General features: G+C 40.3%; 1 gene segment (V, D, J or C); it reads left to right on the forward strand.

Moving 5' to 3' along the window:
- The window catches only part of LOC115281484, a 25,013-nt gene extending 19,404 nt beyond the window's left edge, over positions 1-5,609 (forward strand). Inside the window, 2 exon segments of the C gene segment in view lie at positions 3,379-3,423; positions 5,436-5,609. Coding sequence covers positions 3,379-3,423; positions 5,436-5,579 — 189 coding nt within the window.
- Positions 5,610-14,966: the final 9,357 nt, after the last annotated feature.

Raw genomic sequence — 14,966 nt, forward strand, 5'->3', positions numbered from 1 at the left:
GACCTACCTGGAGGCTTTCACTGGCAGGATTCACTCCTTTGTCTGGGCCCTACTTCCCTGGTTGAGGCTACATGGACATGGGATATGATCAAGACTTCATTCTGAAATTGTTGCAGAATATCTTGCTAAAGCAATGGCTGTCCAACAAAAACCCTTAGATTCTGGTGAAAGTAATGCTTAAAAATAAGACAGCCCTTGATGGTCTCTTAGCTGAGCAAGGCTGGGTCTGCACTATAGCCAACACTGCTTGCTATTCCTTGATTAACCTAGTTCTGGGGAAGGTATACCTCAACCTCAGATCATGGAGCAAGCCACTTGGCTTACAAGAGTGACTCCTTCCACAGGGTCTTTATTATTTATTTGATGTTAATTGCTTTGAGTCTTGGGAATCATGACTTCCAATTGTTCTCCAAACATGAGGAATGATCAAGTTTATAGTAATCATAATTATCTGCCTGGTATGTGGTATCCTCTCAAAATATTTAAATGCAACAGAGCTGGTAACCTACAAACAAATGATCTCTCTAAGTCTAGAACATTATAAACAAACAAACAAACAAACAAACAAAACTGAAAAGAACAGAATGACCAGCTGAAAAATTGTGAACTGGAAGTGGTTACCTGTGGCCATCACAAGGGTGACTATTTCCCAGAGAACCACAAAAACTGTGAGACCTTCAGAGCAGGTGCTGAGAGTGGTGTTAATGCCTTCTCTTTTGATACCATCCAGCACGTAAGCTAAGAGTCTGAAAAAAAAAAAAGGCGTTATTAAAAAGAAAACCACAGGCTCAATATGGCCTCACTTAGCTCAAGGCCCCAAACCAGTAAACCAAAACTTCATACCTGCCCATCTGCAGTTTCAACACCCAGAAGTGTAACCTTTAGCCAGTGGACATGGATTTTCTGGTCCACACTAGGGAGTTTACTGGTTGACCCCTTCTGTTCTTTTTAAGAGGGTGACCTTGCCTAAAACAATGGATTCTTTGCTAACAAGTTTTTTCACTCCTTCTCTATCTTGAAAAACCTCTTTTCTGTAGCCCTTTGAAGCTCCTGTCTACTTTCTGGATAGAATGCTGCCCAGTTCATTAATGCATCATTTAATACAGCCAGTGAGAGCGTTAAGATTATTTGGTTGAATTTTTGTTATTTCACAGATTCTTAGTTTGTCCAATGATCAACTTAAGAATAAGCATTTACCTTTCATCTGGGCTATGATAAGAGCAAATGAAATTATCCTGATAATCCTTGCTGTTGGAAACACGACATGGATGAATTTATTCATATATTTATTGTATTTACTTATACCTTTTCCTGAAACACACTGATGTAAGCTCACACAATCACCCCTAATTTTTATTTCTACAGCTAAGACACAGAAAAAAAAGCACATGAGTAAAACATATTTTTAATGTAACCACTCAAATGAAGTGTCCTGTAAGGTTTTGATTTTTCTAGTGATCAGAGAAAAATAAATCATATAGAAAGCTCGCTGTTGATGACAATGGTAAGGGAGAAGTTCCTGGTTATGATGACATGTTTCACTTGGTAGTTATTTCTGCAATGACAGTCTCCCAAGGTCTTCTCATAGCAACAAAGGCAATGAGACATTTCTATTACTGCAAGTCTACAGCAGATTTCTAGTACTATTTCTTGTAAGTTTTTGTTTGTTGCTTTGTTTTTGATAAAAGCTTATGTATGCATGTATATACATGAAAGCACAAAACAGTGTAGTGATTCTGAAGAGAGACAAAAACTCATGTGGTCAGTTTTCAACCAACCTAGGTTGGGAAAGAGGACGTAAGACATACATACAGTTTTTATTATGAAAATGGTTACCTTATGGTCTTTCTGTCAATCAATGCATGGTAATAAAACATTTTTATTTATCTTTTTGGAAATTTTTATCTTAATTCCAGTTAGTTATTCAGTGCTATATTAGCTTCAGGTGCCCAATATGATGAGAAAAGTCATTGCATAGAAAAGAAAGAGACTATTAAGTCACTTTAAAGTCAGCTCTTGAGAATCTTTTAATATTTAATTATTCTAACATTTTCATTCTTGAGATTTGCCACAAAGCGTATTCCTCAAACCTATTGTTTTAATACTGTCCAAAATTAGATTCTGTAGAGTGTATAAAATTGTATACCAGAACCATGTGTATATGGACAAAGTCACATGGAGCAGAAAAAGAATAAATCTAAACTACTTTGCAATTCTCTCTTTCTGCATCCAAGGATCAATGGTCTTTTTAAGGAATTTTGTCTTTGTAGGCATGTGGGTTTTTTTGAAAAAATGCTCTAGGTAAATATAACCCTCATTTTAGGTTTTATATATTCAGAAAGCTATCAGTATGATTTGACCTGTCATTCTATTCTTGCAAAGAAAGGGGCTGAAATGCTGAGTTTCTGCAATAAAAAGTTCTTTGTTAAGAATAATTAAAATACTGGAAGAGATGCTGTCTGAGAGCCCACAATGAGGAGTTATGTTCTATTTCAATGGATTGTTTTACAAGGAACTTTCCTCACGCACTAGCTCCTGTAAACCCCTGCAGCCATCCCTTTGAGTCAAGGTAGGACTCCTGGTACGTTACTTAGAGTCTCTACACCTTATTTCCTCTGGTCTAACATGGAGTCTTCCAACTTCAACTCCTGTCAGTGTGACTGGTCAGAAGAAATACATGCATGTGACTCTTCCACACAGTGCCTGGCATAGTAATAATCGTTCAATGTGTATTGGTTTTCATTAGTATTGTTGTCATGTTCAGAAATGCAATCACTCTCAAAACTCATGTGCAGGAATTAGGGATACCAGGGCATGTAAGATTTGAACAGTAGGGCTGCTTTCTTTGATTTAGATGGGAAATTTACCTAGGATAGACTCTTTACAACATGTAAGGTTCTGTTGTGGATTCTAGGGCTGGACGAATTTGTTTGGTAGCCGCTCTTCAGGTCAGCAGTGAGTGCTGAGGATTATGCAGCAGCTACTGCTTCTGCTTATTTCTCCACTCAACAAGTAGTTATAGAACACCTACAGCAGGCACTGTGCTAGGAGCTAGAGGAAGTAGGAAAACAATGTGGTCTTAGACATACCTTCCAGTTGTCAGAAAAAAAAAATGCATCATTCATGAATTTCAACAGCTTTATGTACAGAAATACAATATATGAATTGATTGGCTGAATTACATAAAATAAGATCAACCATTTCTGGAATTGTGGGACTCATATTTATAATGACTCTCTCCTCTCTGATGATGAATTCTATCTATCTATCTATCTATCTATCTATCTATCTATCTATCTATCTATCCATTCACAACACAGACACATGTCAAATAATGGATATGAACAATCAAATAACACTTGCTCTCATTTCTTCTAGAGCTCACTGCTATTAACTACAAAAACTTCTCTGAGAGATGAAAATGATAAGTTTTTCTAGATGTTTTCTTTTATGTTATGCTATAGAATTTTTTCTTCCTGATCAACTTAACTGTTGGACTTCCCTGGCTTCAGGTAGAAACCTCACAATGGCAGGATCTTGCAAAATAGACTGAGTAACAATTTAAGTCAGTCCTTCATTTTCCAGGCATCATCTTCACACAGTAAGTGCTGGTATTGGAATGACAAGAATATAAATTAGGGGTGCGACGAGGGCCTCTGAAGTCTTTCAACAACGGACTTCATTCATTTCTGTGCCCCCTGCTTCTACTGATCAAGGAAAACATGATATCAAGTTGTTTTTAGATTTTTTTTGAGTCTTTGTTCTTGCTCATAGTTAATAACATGAACTGACACTGAGAGTTGTACAGAAGGTGCTGTGTGTACTGTCGGTGCATTCTGTTTAATTCTCTTAGTACTCACTGTGAGTATCTTATTCCCATTTTACACATGAGGGCAATGAGCTAAAATTAACTATGTCCCTGGCACTCTGCCACACAGGGAGAGCTGAGACTTCAACCCAGGCCATCTGAATCAAAAGTTCATACACTTACTCAGATTGTATTCTTCCCATAAATCCAAAGCAAAGGCCCTGAGACAGGCTGCGCACCTGGGGAGGAGATGAGAGTGCAGGACTTCAAGTGCCACAGACTGGATTTTAACCCATCTTTTAATTATTAGTTGCGTGAATATGAGTACTTTACTTAAATTTTCTGTGGCAACCAGGAATAACGTGAGTAACACCCAACTCAGTTGTTGAGGACATCAGGTCACATATGTGAAATGTTTAGCATGGCGTATCTCAGTTAGCTGACATATTGTAAGTACTAGTTTCTGTCCTTTTCTCCTGACATATGCACCAAGAAAGTGATGAGGAGCGTTGGCTCGAGCCCTGCCCATCTGCCCTCCATGTCCAGTATCAAAAGCCCTCTGGACCTTGACTAACATATTATCTGACAAAGGATAAGGAATTATGAGCACATCACCACTTGAGGTCCCTTCCACACCAACAGGTAACAATTCTGGAGCTCTGATCCTCTACAGATATAGCAAATAAGGGAAATTTCCACAGGAACAAATTCAGCCTTGTGATTCATGGAGTAACCTGTCTGTCCCACCATCAGTGATATCAATTATTTTTTGATATCATATATTTCCTTCTAAACTTCAAAAGCTAATAAATCCTATTGTCTTATAAAATCATAGCTACAATGAGAGATATTCAAGAAAGACAGGTGAATAAGCCATAAAATCCTAAAGTTTGAGAGAATTTGGATTAACCCCTTTCTTCCATTTTATATAAAGCCCTCTGAAGAAAAACCTTTCACTCCCCTCACTATGAACATCACCAAATTTCCATGGGTTCCTAGGAATCTCACTGAAAGCACAACATGTAATGGCTAAAATGCTTCTAAACCAACAAGTCAACTTTATATATTATTCTTAATTATCTGATACCTTTGGTACTTACTGAGTGTGGAGATGTAGAATTACAGAGTAGCGGAGAATATGTGCTTGAACTTCATGTTGCTGGGTCTTAATAATGGTATAACTTCAGGCAAATTACTTCTCTGTACTCAATTTATTTGAAAAGTGGGAATGAAAATATAATCATAGAGGTTATTTAAAATTAATGGATATTGGCTATTATTCTTGCCTGATAACATAGTCGGGATGAAGAAGTGCTAAGAGCTATTTATCACCAATGCTTTTTTCCCTTTGGATTCATTCATTTAATGCTACTTCACCTTTAATGCTTGGAATATTGTGAGTGAATTTCACAGAGGTCATTGAATGACATGGCCTGCAAGCTGGATTCTGGCTTGTGTTGGTGGTGGTAGTAGTGGTGCTGGGGGTATAGATGTTTACTGTTGGGTTATGATGATATGAGGGTGTCATTCAACCCAGGTCTTCTGATATATATAATGTGATCCCCTTCCCATTCATAAGTCCTAGCCTTTCAAAAGAACAGGTAAAACTAATCAATGGCTTCTTTTAGACCCTCTGCAGCTGCAGCTCATGAATACCTCTGCCTACTACACCTACTTCCTCCTCCTGGTCAAGAGCATGATCTACTCCATCCTCACTGCCATCTTTCTGCCTGGGAGACCAGCACTCTGTGACAACAGGAAGAGTTCCTAAATAGATGGTGGCACAAGTGTCCATTTTTCTCCACTGGCTATTGTTGCTAAAAGTGTTTACTGAGAATCTAGCAGGGCTTTCTTTCTAGAACTGGGTTGACTCAGTTCACATGTATCTTTTCTTATTGTGTCATTATTGAAGAATGGTTTACAAACCCCTGGACAAACAGGAAGTGTCACTCTGCACCAAGAACAAATTCTGCTGTGACTCAGGAGCAGGGCTGGGGGGCATCCATGGGGGTTTAGTCACCGCTCTCTTCTTACTGTTCACCAACTCCTCAGCCACCCAGCACCCTCGCCTCTGAGTATAGCCAGCATGCAGCTTCCCTAGCATCTCCTGGGACTCTTTATCCAGATAACTGCCTGGAGACCTTTTATTTTACATTTTTGGAAGGCACCATCTTTGCTACCTGAACATTGTACTGATTCTCATAACAGGCACAATAAAAAACAATCAAACATTTACTTTTGCCTCTGTGGCCATTCATTTGATCAAATCTAACTGAGAGTCCAAAGTAAGGGACAACATGGCAACTGAAGCTTCAAATTCAAAATTGGTTGTAATCATGGTCAATTCCACAGTTAGAGTTCTTTCCCTGAGAGAGTCCTTATGATGCCTTCTTTGGGGCGCTGGCTGCAGGGGAGCCACAGCCAGTGAAGGTGCCCAGGTTATTTCTCCTTCCAAGGTCCAGACTCATTTGCTTTAAGACACTCTGGTGAGGACAGTGCAACATGTCATGTGACTGGTGGGTGTGTCATACCTGGAGCAATGTTTCATGTGCACCATGATTCCTGATGTCACAAGAACCCCCTAAGAGCTGCACTAACACCAAAAAGGTAGAGGTTTTATGTGCTTGAACTCTGAACCCCACATGCGTAGGTTGAATCTTGCATCTATAAACATTTGAACTCCCTGTGCCATAATTTTCTGATTTGTAAAATGGAGTTATAGAGAGCGGTCTCCTAGAGTTGTGTGGATGACATGAGTTTGTTATCGTGGGTACCTGCAAATCGTCCACAGTGTCAGCATCTAGCATTGGCAGCTCTGCTTTAGAAACAACAGATGACACATGCTGCCATGCACACACACCAACAAGTGTGTCACACCTTTATTTGTGTGTGTGTGTGTGTTTCTACACACATGGGTATAAAAAATGTTCAGTGTATGATAGGTGGGTAAAATAAGTAATGGTATATTTTTCTATTTTTGCTAATTAATGCAAGTAAAGTAAAAACTTTTATATGTTAGAATGAAAATAATTTCTCATTGAAAATTGGGAAAGATATTTTGTTTATTTACAATCAGATTCAGTTTCTGGGGAACAGAGGCTTTTGGAAACCAAGCAGAGATTCCCATGTGGAAACAACACAAGACCTACCAGATACAAGGATACAATCCACTCCTGATTCTTGGGAATTTGATCAGGCCTCTTTAGGACAAATGCCTGGGCCTCTTTAGGACAGATCTGGAACTGTTTCTGCACGTAGAAAGCACAGAGGCAAGGGGAAACTAGCAAATGACCAGAAGCTGTGTGGGCTGAGTTCAATGATGGGCCCTCCTAGCCAGGGTCTCCTGTGACTTCCAGCTCCTCAACCCCTCTTTCCCCAACCCAACCTGGGCTGCCCTGGACTGGCAGGTGCAGAGAGCAGGGAGGGTGGTGGTTCAGGGGACAGTGAGGGGGGCAGGAGGGTGCTGGCGCAGTGATGGTGTTTTATTTTCTCAGGCCTTTCTTGTCTCTGTGCTCTGTCAACTGTGGTTGATTCATGGAAAATGCTTGAAGTCAAACCGGCCCCTACTGGTTGGGGCTGTGCAAGCGGTAGTAGGTTTTGTCAGATAAAATAAGGGCAGTTAAACCACAGCCAATATTGCTCGCTTCCAAAAGGCCACAGCTAAGGGATAGAAAATATCCATCTGCACATGCATACAATTGCGTTCAAACATACTCCTGGGCTGTGGGTGAGGGATTCCCCTGTTTTAAAATAGTTTATTTCAAGTAGCTCTTTCACGAGTTGGGAATTGTATGACAGGACTGTTGAGACATTACTCCTTCAGTCTTCTCTGATGACACTGTTCTGAAGGAAACGGCCCACAAACTTGTAGCCCTAGGTAATCGTGACATCCATCAAGGATCTGTACTTTTCCCTGGTGTGTGATTTACTGAGGTGGTACTTTCAGTCTCATTTTCTCAGTGTAAGCAGAGTGACACAAGACCTGAGCATGTGAAACTCTTAGCACAGGTAGAGGTTAGACGGGGCAACAACAAGGGGCTTCTTTCCTCACAAGAGCACAGACACATGGAAGCCCTGAGTTCCACCGTGTAATTATGTATCATGTACTGAATCTAAGTCTCTCTACAGGGACAAATGACTGGAGAGTCAAGCTGGGCAAGGCTCAATAGAAGATATGTACAGGAGGTCAGGAGGTAGAAGTGTCCTGGGGGTTGAGCAGAGGAGGACTACACAGCCACCTGAGGACAAACAGCAAGCGTCCCCACCCCCAACCAACCCAATCACACTACGGAGAGGGGGCCCAGTCCTGAGATCCAATGTGTTCAGTGCCTGGAGAAAAAGCTCTATTCCTGAGGTCACAGATCAGGCTTTCACAGATGGAATTCACAGATCATTCACACCACAGACTTTACTCCTCTTGGTCTGTGCTTGAGAGCCAGTTTCTGGATGATCCTTGGCTTCCATGAACATGGGCCACATGATACCTGCTCAGGCGAACATGTGTGAGAAAGAGCTCTTTCTCAGGGTAAATTATACACCGACACCCAACTCAGGATTATCTGTGTGCTTGGTGTATTTGGCACTTCACTACTGAAAGAGAATTTTCTAACTGTGACCACACCACTGGGTTCTTGAGATTTGGGTCCCAAGGGCAGAATGCAGACTCTCCTCAGCCCTTCCTCCATCTTAAGAGACTCTTTCTCATTAAGCTAGCCTCCTGGTGGCACTTCTGTCATTTGGCCCATTCTCAGAATAAACAGACAGAGCTGATCTGATCTGCACAAATGCACATTTGACCCTATCATTACATTCTATAGCTATTTCTTCAGGAAATATCTTTGATTAACTAATACTTATTTTCCATTATGTACATTTTTCCTCTAAAAAGAAACAAATGTCTGAGAGTGGAATAAAAGTTAAATAATTATTATATTTCCATGAAATATATTGTATCCATTTAAAATTATATTTGTATAGTTTATTAGTGTTTATTTATTTTGAGAGAGAGAAAGAGAAAGCAAGGAAGAGGCTGAGGGAGAGGAAAGACTCTCAAGCAGGCTCCTCACTGTCAGTATCCGCACAGAGCTCGACATGGGCCTTGTCTCACAAAGCCTGACATCATGACCTGAGCCTGAAATCAAGAGTTGGACACGTAAGGCCACCCAGGCACCCCCATAAAATTTCCCTCTAAAGCAGGGCTTGCTCACTAGGCCAGGGGCTAACAATGACACAGCTTCTGCTGCCCTGGGCTGACACCGCACTGATTGGCACCTCGGGGACAAGAGGGCATCTAGTGTCTGCTTGCCTGCTCTTGACTTTCCTTCTCCAGCCCCAGGGCAGTGCTAGCCCGTAGTAGATTTATAACTGTGGAAGGAAGGAATGAGAAGAAGGGAGAAAGAAAGACATCAGAAGCACCAAAGTTTTAAATGTTAGCATTTTTCCTTATAAAGGAGTCACTTTAATTTTAATAACCTAGAGATTTGGAAAATTAGCACCGTTTGTTAGATGTGCTCTGAGAAGACATAAAAGTGGCTTGTTTGCAGGTCCGCCTGTGGGTCTAACCACGACCTGCTGCTCACCTGTGTGTTCAGTGGAAGGATGAGGAAGCACAAGCCTCAGTCAGATGATTGGCTTGAAGAGGTCACGTGTGGTCACACGGCGGACGTGAACCAGCCGTGATGCTGAGGAAAAGGTACTTGGTCACCTAATTCATGGAGACACTGAAAATGAAGATGTTGCATAATATAATCTGTGCTAATAAATCTGGATGAACTGAAATAGGAATCTGACACCTTCTGAAAGTAACCAGCACATATGCTGGATGTCTGGGACTGGCTGAGTTTTATGTCCTCATGCAGTTATTATTATTTTTTATTTATAGTTCATTGTCAAGTTGGTTTCCATATAACACCCAGTGCTCTTCCACACAAGTGCCCTCCTCCATGTCCATCACCCTGCTTCCCCATGTAGTTATTATTAAAATGCCTTTCCTCTCTCTGGATGGCTCAGTAGGTAAAGCATCCAATTTCGGCTCAGGTCGCAATCACCTGGTTCATCAGTTCTAGCCGGCATCCAGCTCAGTGCTGACAGCTCAGAGCCTGGAGCCTGCTTCAGATTCTGTGTCTCTCTCTCTTTCTGCCCCTCCCCCACTCAGACTCTGTCTCTCTCTCTCTCTCTCTCTCAAAAATAAATAAACATTTTTTAAAAATGCCTTTCCTCTCTCTGAAATGTTTTTCCTTTAGTGATCAGTTATAAAGACACCCTTTATATAGCCAATAAATTTGAAGCACAATTTTTCATATTTTTAATAAAAACTTTGAAATGTATAAAAACATCATAGTTGAGGATATTGCCTAACCTTGAATTTAAAAAAGAAGCAACAAGCAAACCGTTTTAGTGAGGTATAATTTTGCACAGCATTAATTTCATCATTCTAAATGTGTGATTGCATGGTTTTTAGTCAATTGATACTTTTTGAACCAACATTAACATTACAATATAATTGTAGAGCAATTTTATTATCCAAAGATTTTCTTTATTTACAGTTGATCTGTGCTCCTACTTCCAGTCCTAGATTAACCACTGATTGGCTTTCTGTTTTGTAAATTTGTCCTTTCCAGATAATTAATAGAAATTAAATCAATAATATGTAATTTTTTACTTCTGGCTTTTTCTACTTAACATCATGATGTTGAGGGTCATTCGTGTCATAGCATGCATAAGTAGTCTGTCCCTTTGTATTGCAGAATACTATTCCACTGTATGGATGACAGCGTTTTGTTAATTCACCAACAGATGGATACTGGAATTCTTGCCAGTGTTTTCTGTGATGATCAATCAATCCACTTGGAAGTGCCTGTCTTTGTGGGGACATTTGTGTTTATTTTTCTTAGATAGATACCTGGGAGAGATTTGCTGGGTCTTTTGGTGAGTTGCTGCTTAAGTTTTAAGTAATTTCCAGTGTTCTCCAAAATTGATATACTTTTTTACTCTCCCTCCAACAGTATGTGAGACTTTGTTTTACTTTGGTGTATATATATATATATATATATAGCATACATATATATCATATATATATATAGCATATATTTGTAGCATATATATATAGATAGAGAGAGAGACTACATATGTAGCATATATAGCAGATATATATATTAAGAGTGTTTGATCTGCCAAGTTGAATATTCTCTTAAAGCTCTCTAGTGAACATTTCACTCTAGGTATAAAACTTCTCCATTATAGATTTTTAAAAAATATCTATCCTTTTTTATAATTTTGGTATACTTATCTATTTGTTGACCTTTGGTTTTCATCCTTTCCTTTAATTCTTTAAACATGATTTTGTATCTTTTCTAAACATATTTGTAATAGTGGCACTGGAGTTTTTGCTAAAGAAAATATCCAGACACACAAGTTTAGCTTGTACTGAGCTGTGGGGGAATATCCCCTTATTAATAATCATATTTTTCTAATTCTTTGACTGTGTTGTTATTTTTTAATAGAGAAATGTTTTGTTGAAAGTACATTGTAGCAACTCAACATTGTGATATTCTCCCAAAAGTTTGCTTTATTGCTCTGTCTATGAATGTTGCTTGGGCTAAATCTGTGATAGTAGATCCCTGGCGCAAAGTGGTGGATCAGGACTCTCCTGTTTTCTTTCATAATTATTTATTTCTCAGCCTTGATTCCCTCAGCATCAACCAAGTCTACTTAGTGGTAGCCAAGAACACTTAGGGATTGTGCTCAACAAGTTGATTAAGACTTCAATCCTCTGCCAAATGCTTATTTTGTGTGAATTGGGTAGCACATTCATATTTTAAGTGATTAACATATAGACCATATGTGCTCAGGTATAAATCTTCCCAGCTTATACTCTTGTGAAGTTTTTCATGGTGCTTCTGCATATGCCCATCACCTCAAGGTGGACCGGGAGTGCGGGGCTGGCTTGGGGTCTGTTGAGTCTCTGCTAAGCATGCCCCCAGCTCAGCCCAGCACACACTCGCTGTAGCCATGACCTCAACTTCAGACCAGCACAGCACCTGCCTTCCCGCCTGCCCACCCCTGAGTCTGTCAGTTCACCCTCACATCACTCCCTGCCCCAAATCATCTGAGCTCCCTTACACTGTGTGAGTTTGCCGCCCATCCTCAAGGCCTGTGCTATCTTGGAAGAATTTTCATGCCCCTGGAGCTGGGTGTTGGGCGATGGGGGAAGAATAGTAGTCCATCAAGGCAAGAACACCAGTGTTGTCCCTGAGTTCTGCAACTTTCCAACATAAACACTTCTCAGATTGTTGCATGAATGTGGACATTTCCCAACCATTGAAATGGTTTGCTTTGTTGATTTAGTCTACTTTTGTAGTTGGTTTCCAAAGAGTTGTTGACCATGGCCAGAAGGCCTTGCTTACATTCACTTTTAAATTATGCAAAGTATACACTTTATGTTTTAATCAAAAGTTTGGCTTTATTTAGGATGCCCAAACAATTCCAAGATATGTCAGCAACTTGTGGCTCAAATGCCATTAGCCTGACAGGTGGAGACTAAGTCCAGAAACAGGAAGATGTTCTATGAGCATTTCCCTGAAAGTCGTGTCCATGTGGGAAGGCATTTACTCTGCCCCGTCTCCCTACAGCAGGTCAATAGGCTGGAAAGCGAAGCCTTCCAACCGCTATACTTTTATATATTTATTTTACCACAATTTCACCTGAACTGTGTGAAATTAGTGAGATTGTGGTGTGGGACACAATCTCCCTTCAGATTCTTTGCTATTCATTCTCTTGTATCGATTTGATGTTGGCCATTACATTGCAGACATTCTCTGAAGAAAAAAATGCTTTGTTTCAATATGTTATCTGACAAGAGGAAAGGAATGGTGAGGCTGGCTACTTCCTTTGCCCATGAGGAAGCTCTGTCCCTAAACTGTGTGGTCTTCCCACTATTTCTTTATTTCCCTTCCTGATTGTGACAGTAGTACATGCTTTTAGTAAAAATGTGCATAGAGACCCTGTCCTTCAAAATGTGTGGCCACATCATGGTTGACAGTTTAGTTTATGTCTCACTAGTTTTGTGTTTGTAATGTCGCATGATTGTGGCCATACTGCTGGTATTATTTATGCCCTCTTTTCAAAATTATAATTTAAAAATTATACAGTCGGTCTGTATAGAAATTTTGGAATATCCAGAAATGAAGTCATCTTGTTATTTCCTTCTCATCTTTCTGATTTGTGTATATGTATTTAGGTTTTTATTTTTATAAACATGATATTATGGGATATACAGACTTTTTATTTCACATTTGCTTTTGTTTGATAGCATGAGCATTTTCCATGCTGTTATAAACTATACAAAATTAATTTGGGGGCACCTGGATGGCTCAGTCTTTTAAGTGTCTGACTCTGGTTTTGGCTCAGGTCATGATGTCAGGGTTTGTGAGATCAAGCCCTGCATCAGACTCTATACTAACAGTGTGAGGCATGTTTGGGATTCTTGCTCTCCCTCTCTCTCTTCCTCCTTTGCTCTTGCTCTGTCTCTCTCTCAAAACAAATAAACAGTTAAAAAACTATATAAATATAATTTTAGGTGTTTACAATATGTTTCATGGAAATATAATAATTATTTACTTTTATTCTACTCTCTGATATTTGGATTTCTTCTAATTTTAAAGGAAAATGTAGGTAATAAAAAATAAGTATGATTTTGTCAGAGATATTTCTGGAAGAAATAACTGCAGAAAGTAACGACAGGGTCAAATGGGCATTTGTGCAGGTCAGGTCAGCTCTGTCTGTGTTTGTTCTAAGAATGGACCAAATGATAGAAGCGCTTCCAGAAGGGGTGAGAGGCTGAGGCCTAACCAGAAAGAGTCTCTTAAGATGGAGAAAGGGTTGAGGAAGGTCTGCAGATTCTGCCCTTGGGACCCAGATCTCAAGAACCCAGTGGTGTGGTCACAGTTAGAAAATTCTCTTTCAGTAGTGAAGTGCCAAATACACCAAGCACACAGATAATCCTGAGTTGGATGTCGGTGTATAATTTACCCTGAGAAAGAGCTCTTTCTCACACATATTCGCCTGAACCAGTAGCATGTGGCCCATGTTCATGGCAGCCAAGGCTCACCCAGAAACTGGCTCTCAAGCACTCCTCTCAAGAGAAGTGAAGTCTGTGGTGTGAATGTGCTATTAAATCCATCTATGGAATCCTAATCCATGAACTCAGAAATAGAGTTTTGTTTCTCCAGACACAGGACAGATTGGATCCCAGGACTGGAGACCGCTCTGTACTGTGCTTGGGTTGGGTCAGGGTGGGAACGCTTGCTCTTTGTGCTCACATGACTGCAAAGCACTCCTTTGCTGGATCTCTAGCACACTTTTATCTCCTGTACATGTCTTCTATTGAGCCTTGTTCAGCTTAACTCTCTAGTTATTTGTCCCTTTAAAGGGACTTAGAGTATTCAGTACATAATACACAATTACACAGTGGAACTCAGAGCCTCCATATGTCTATGCTATTGTGAGCAAAGAAGCCCCTTTTGTTGCCCCGTTTACACTCTACCAGTGCTCATAGCTTCATGTGCACCCACCTTATGCCACCCTGCCTATGCTGACAAAATTAGATGGGAAGTGTAAGCCCTAGTAAATCACATGCCATGGAAAAGTGCAGAACCTTGGTGGAATATCAGAATTACCTTCTGCTACAAGCAATCTGCTTGCTTTTTCCTTCAGCATAGTATATTCAGAGTGGACTGAAGGAGCAGCATCTCAACAGTCCTGGTCATACAATTCCCAACTCCTGAAAGAACTACTTGGAATGAACTTGTTATAAAACAGGTGCACCCCTCACCCAAAGCTGAAGAGTATGCTTGACAGCAATTATAAGCATGTGTAGATGGATATTTTCTTTCATTAGCTGTGGCCCCTTGGATATGAACAAAGTTGGCTGTGGTTTAACTGCCCTTATTTTATCTTACAAAACCCAGCCCCAGCTTGCACAGCCTCAACCAGTAGGGGCCGGTTTGACTTCAAGCATTTTCCGCAAATCAACCACATTGACAGAGCACAGAGACAAGAAAAGCCTGAGAAAATAAAACACCACCACCGCACCAGCGCCCTCCTGCCCCCCACACTGTCCCCTGCACCACCACCCTCCCGCTCTCTGCACCTGCCAGTC

This window comes from Suricata suricatta, chromosome 2 (genome assembly GCF_006229205.1).
Source record: "Suricata suricatta isolate VVHF042 chromosome 2, meerkat_22Aug2017_6uvM2_HiC, whole genome shotgun sequence".
NCBI lineage: Eukaryota > Metazoa > Chordata > Mammalia > Carnivora > Herpestidae > Suricata > Suricata suricatta.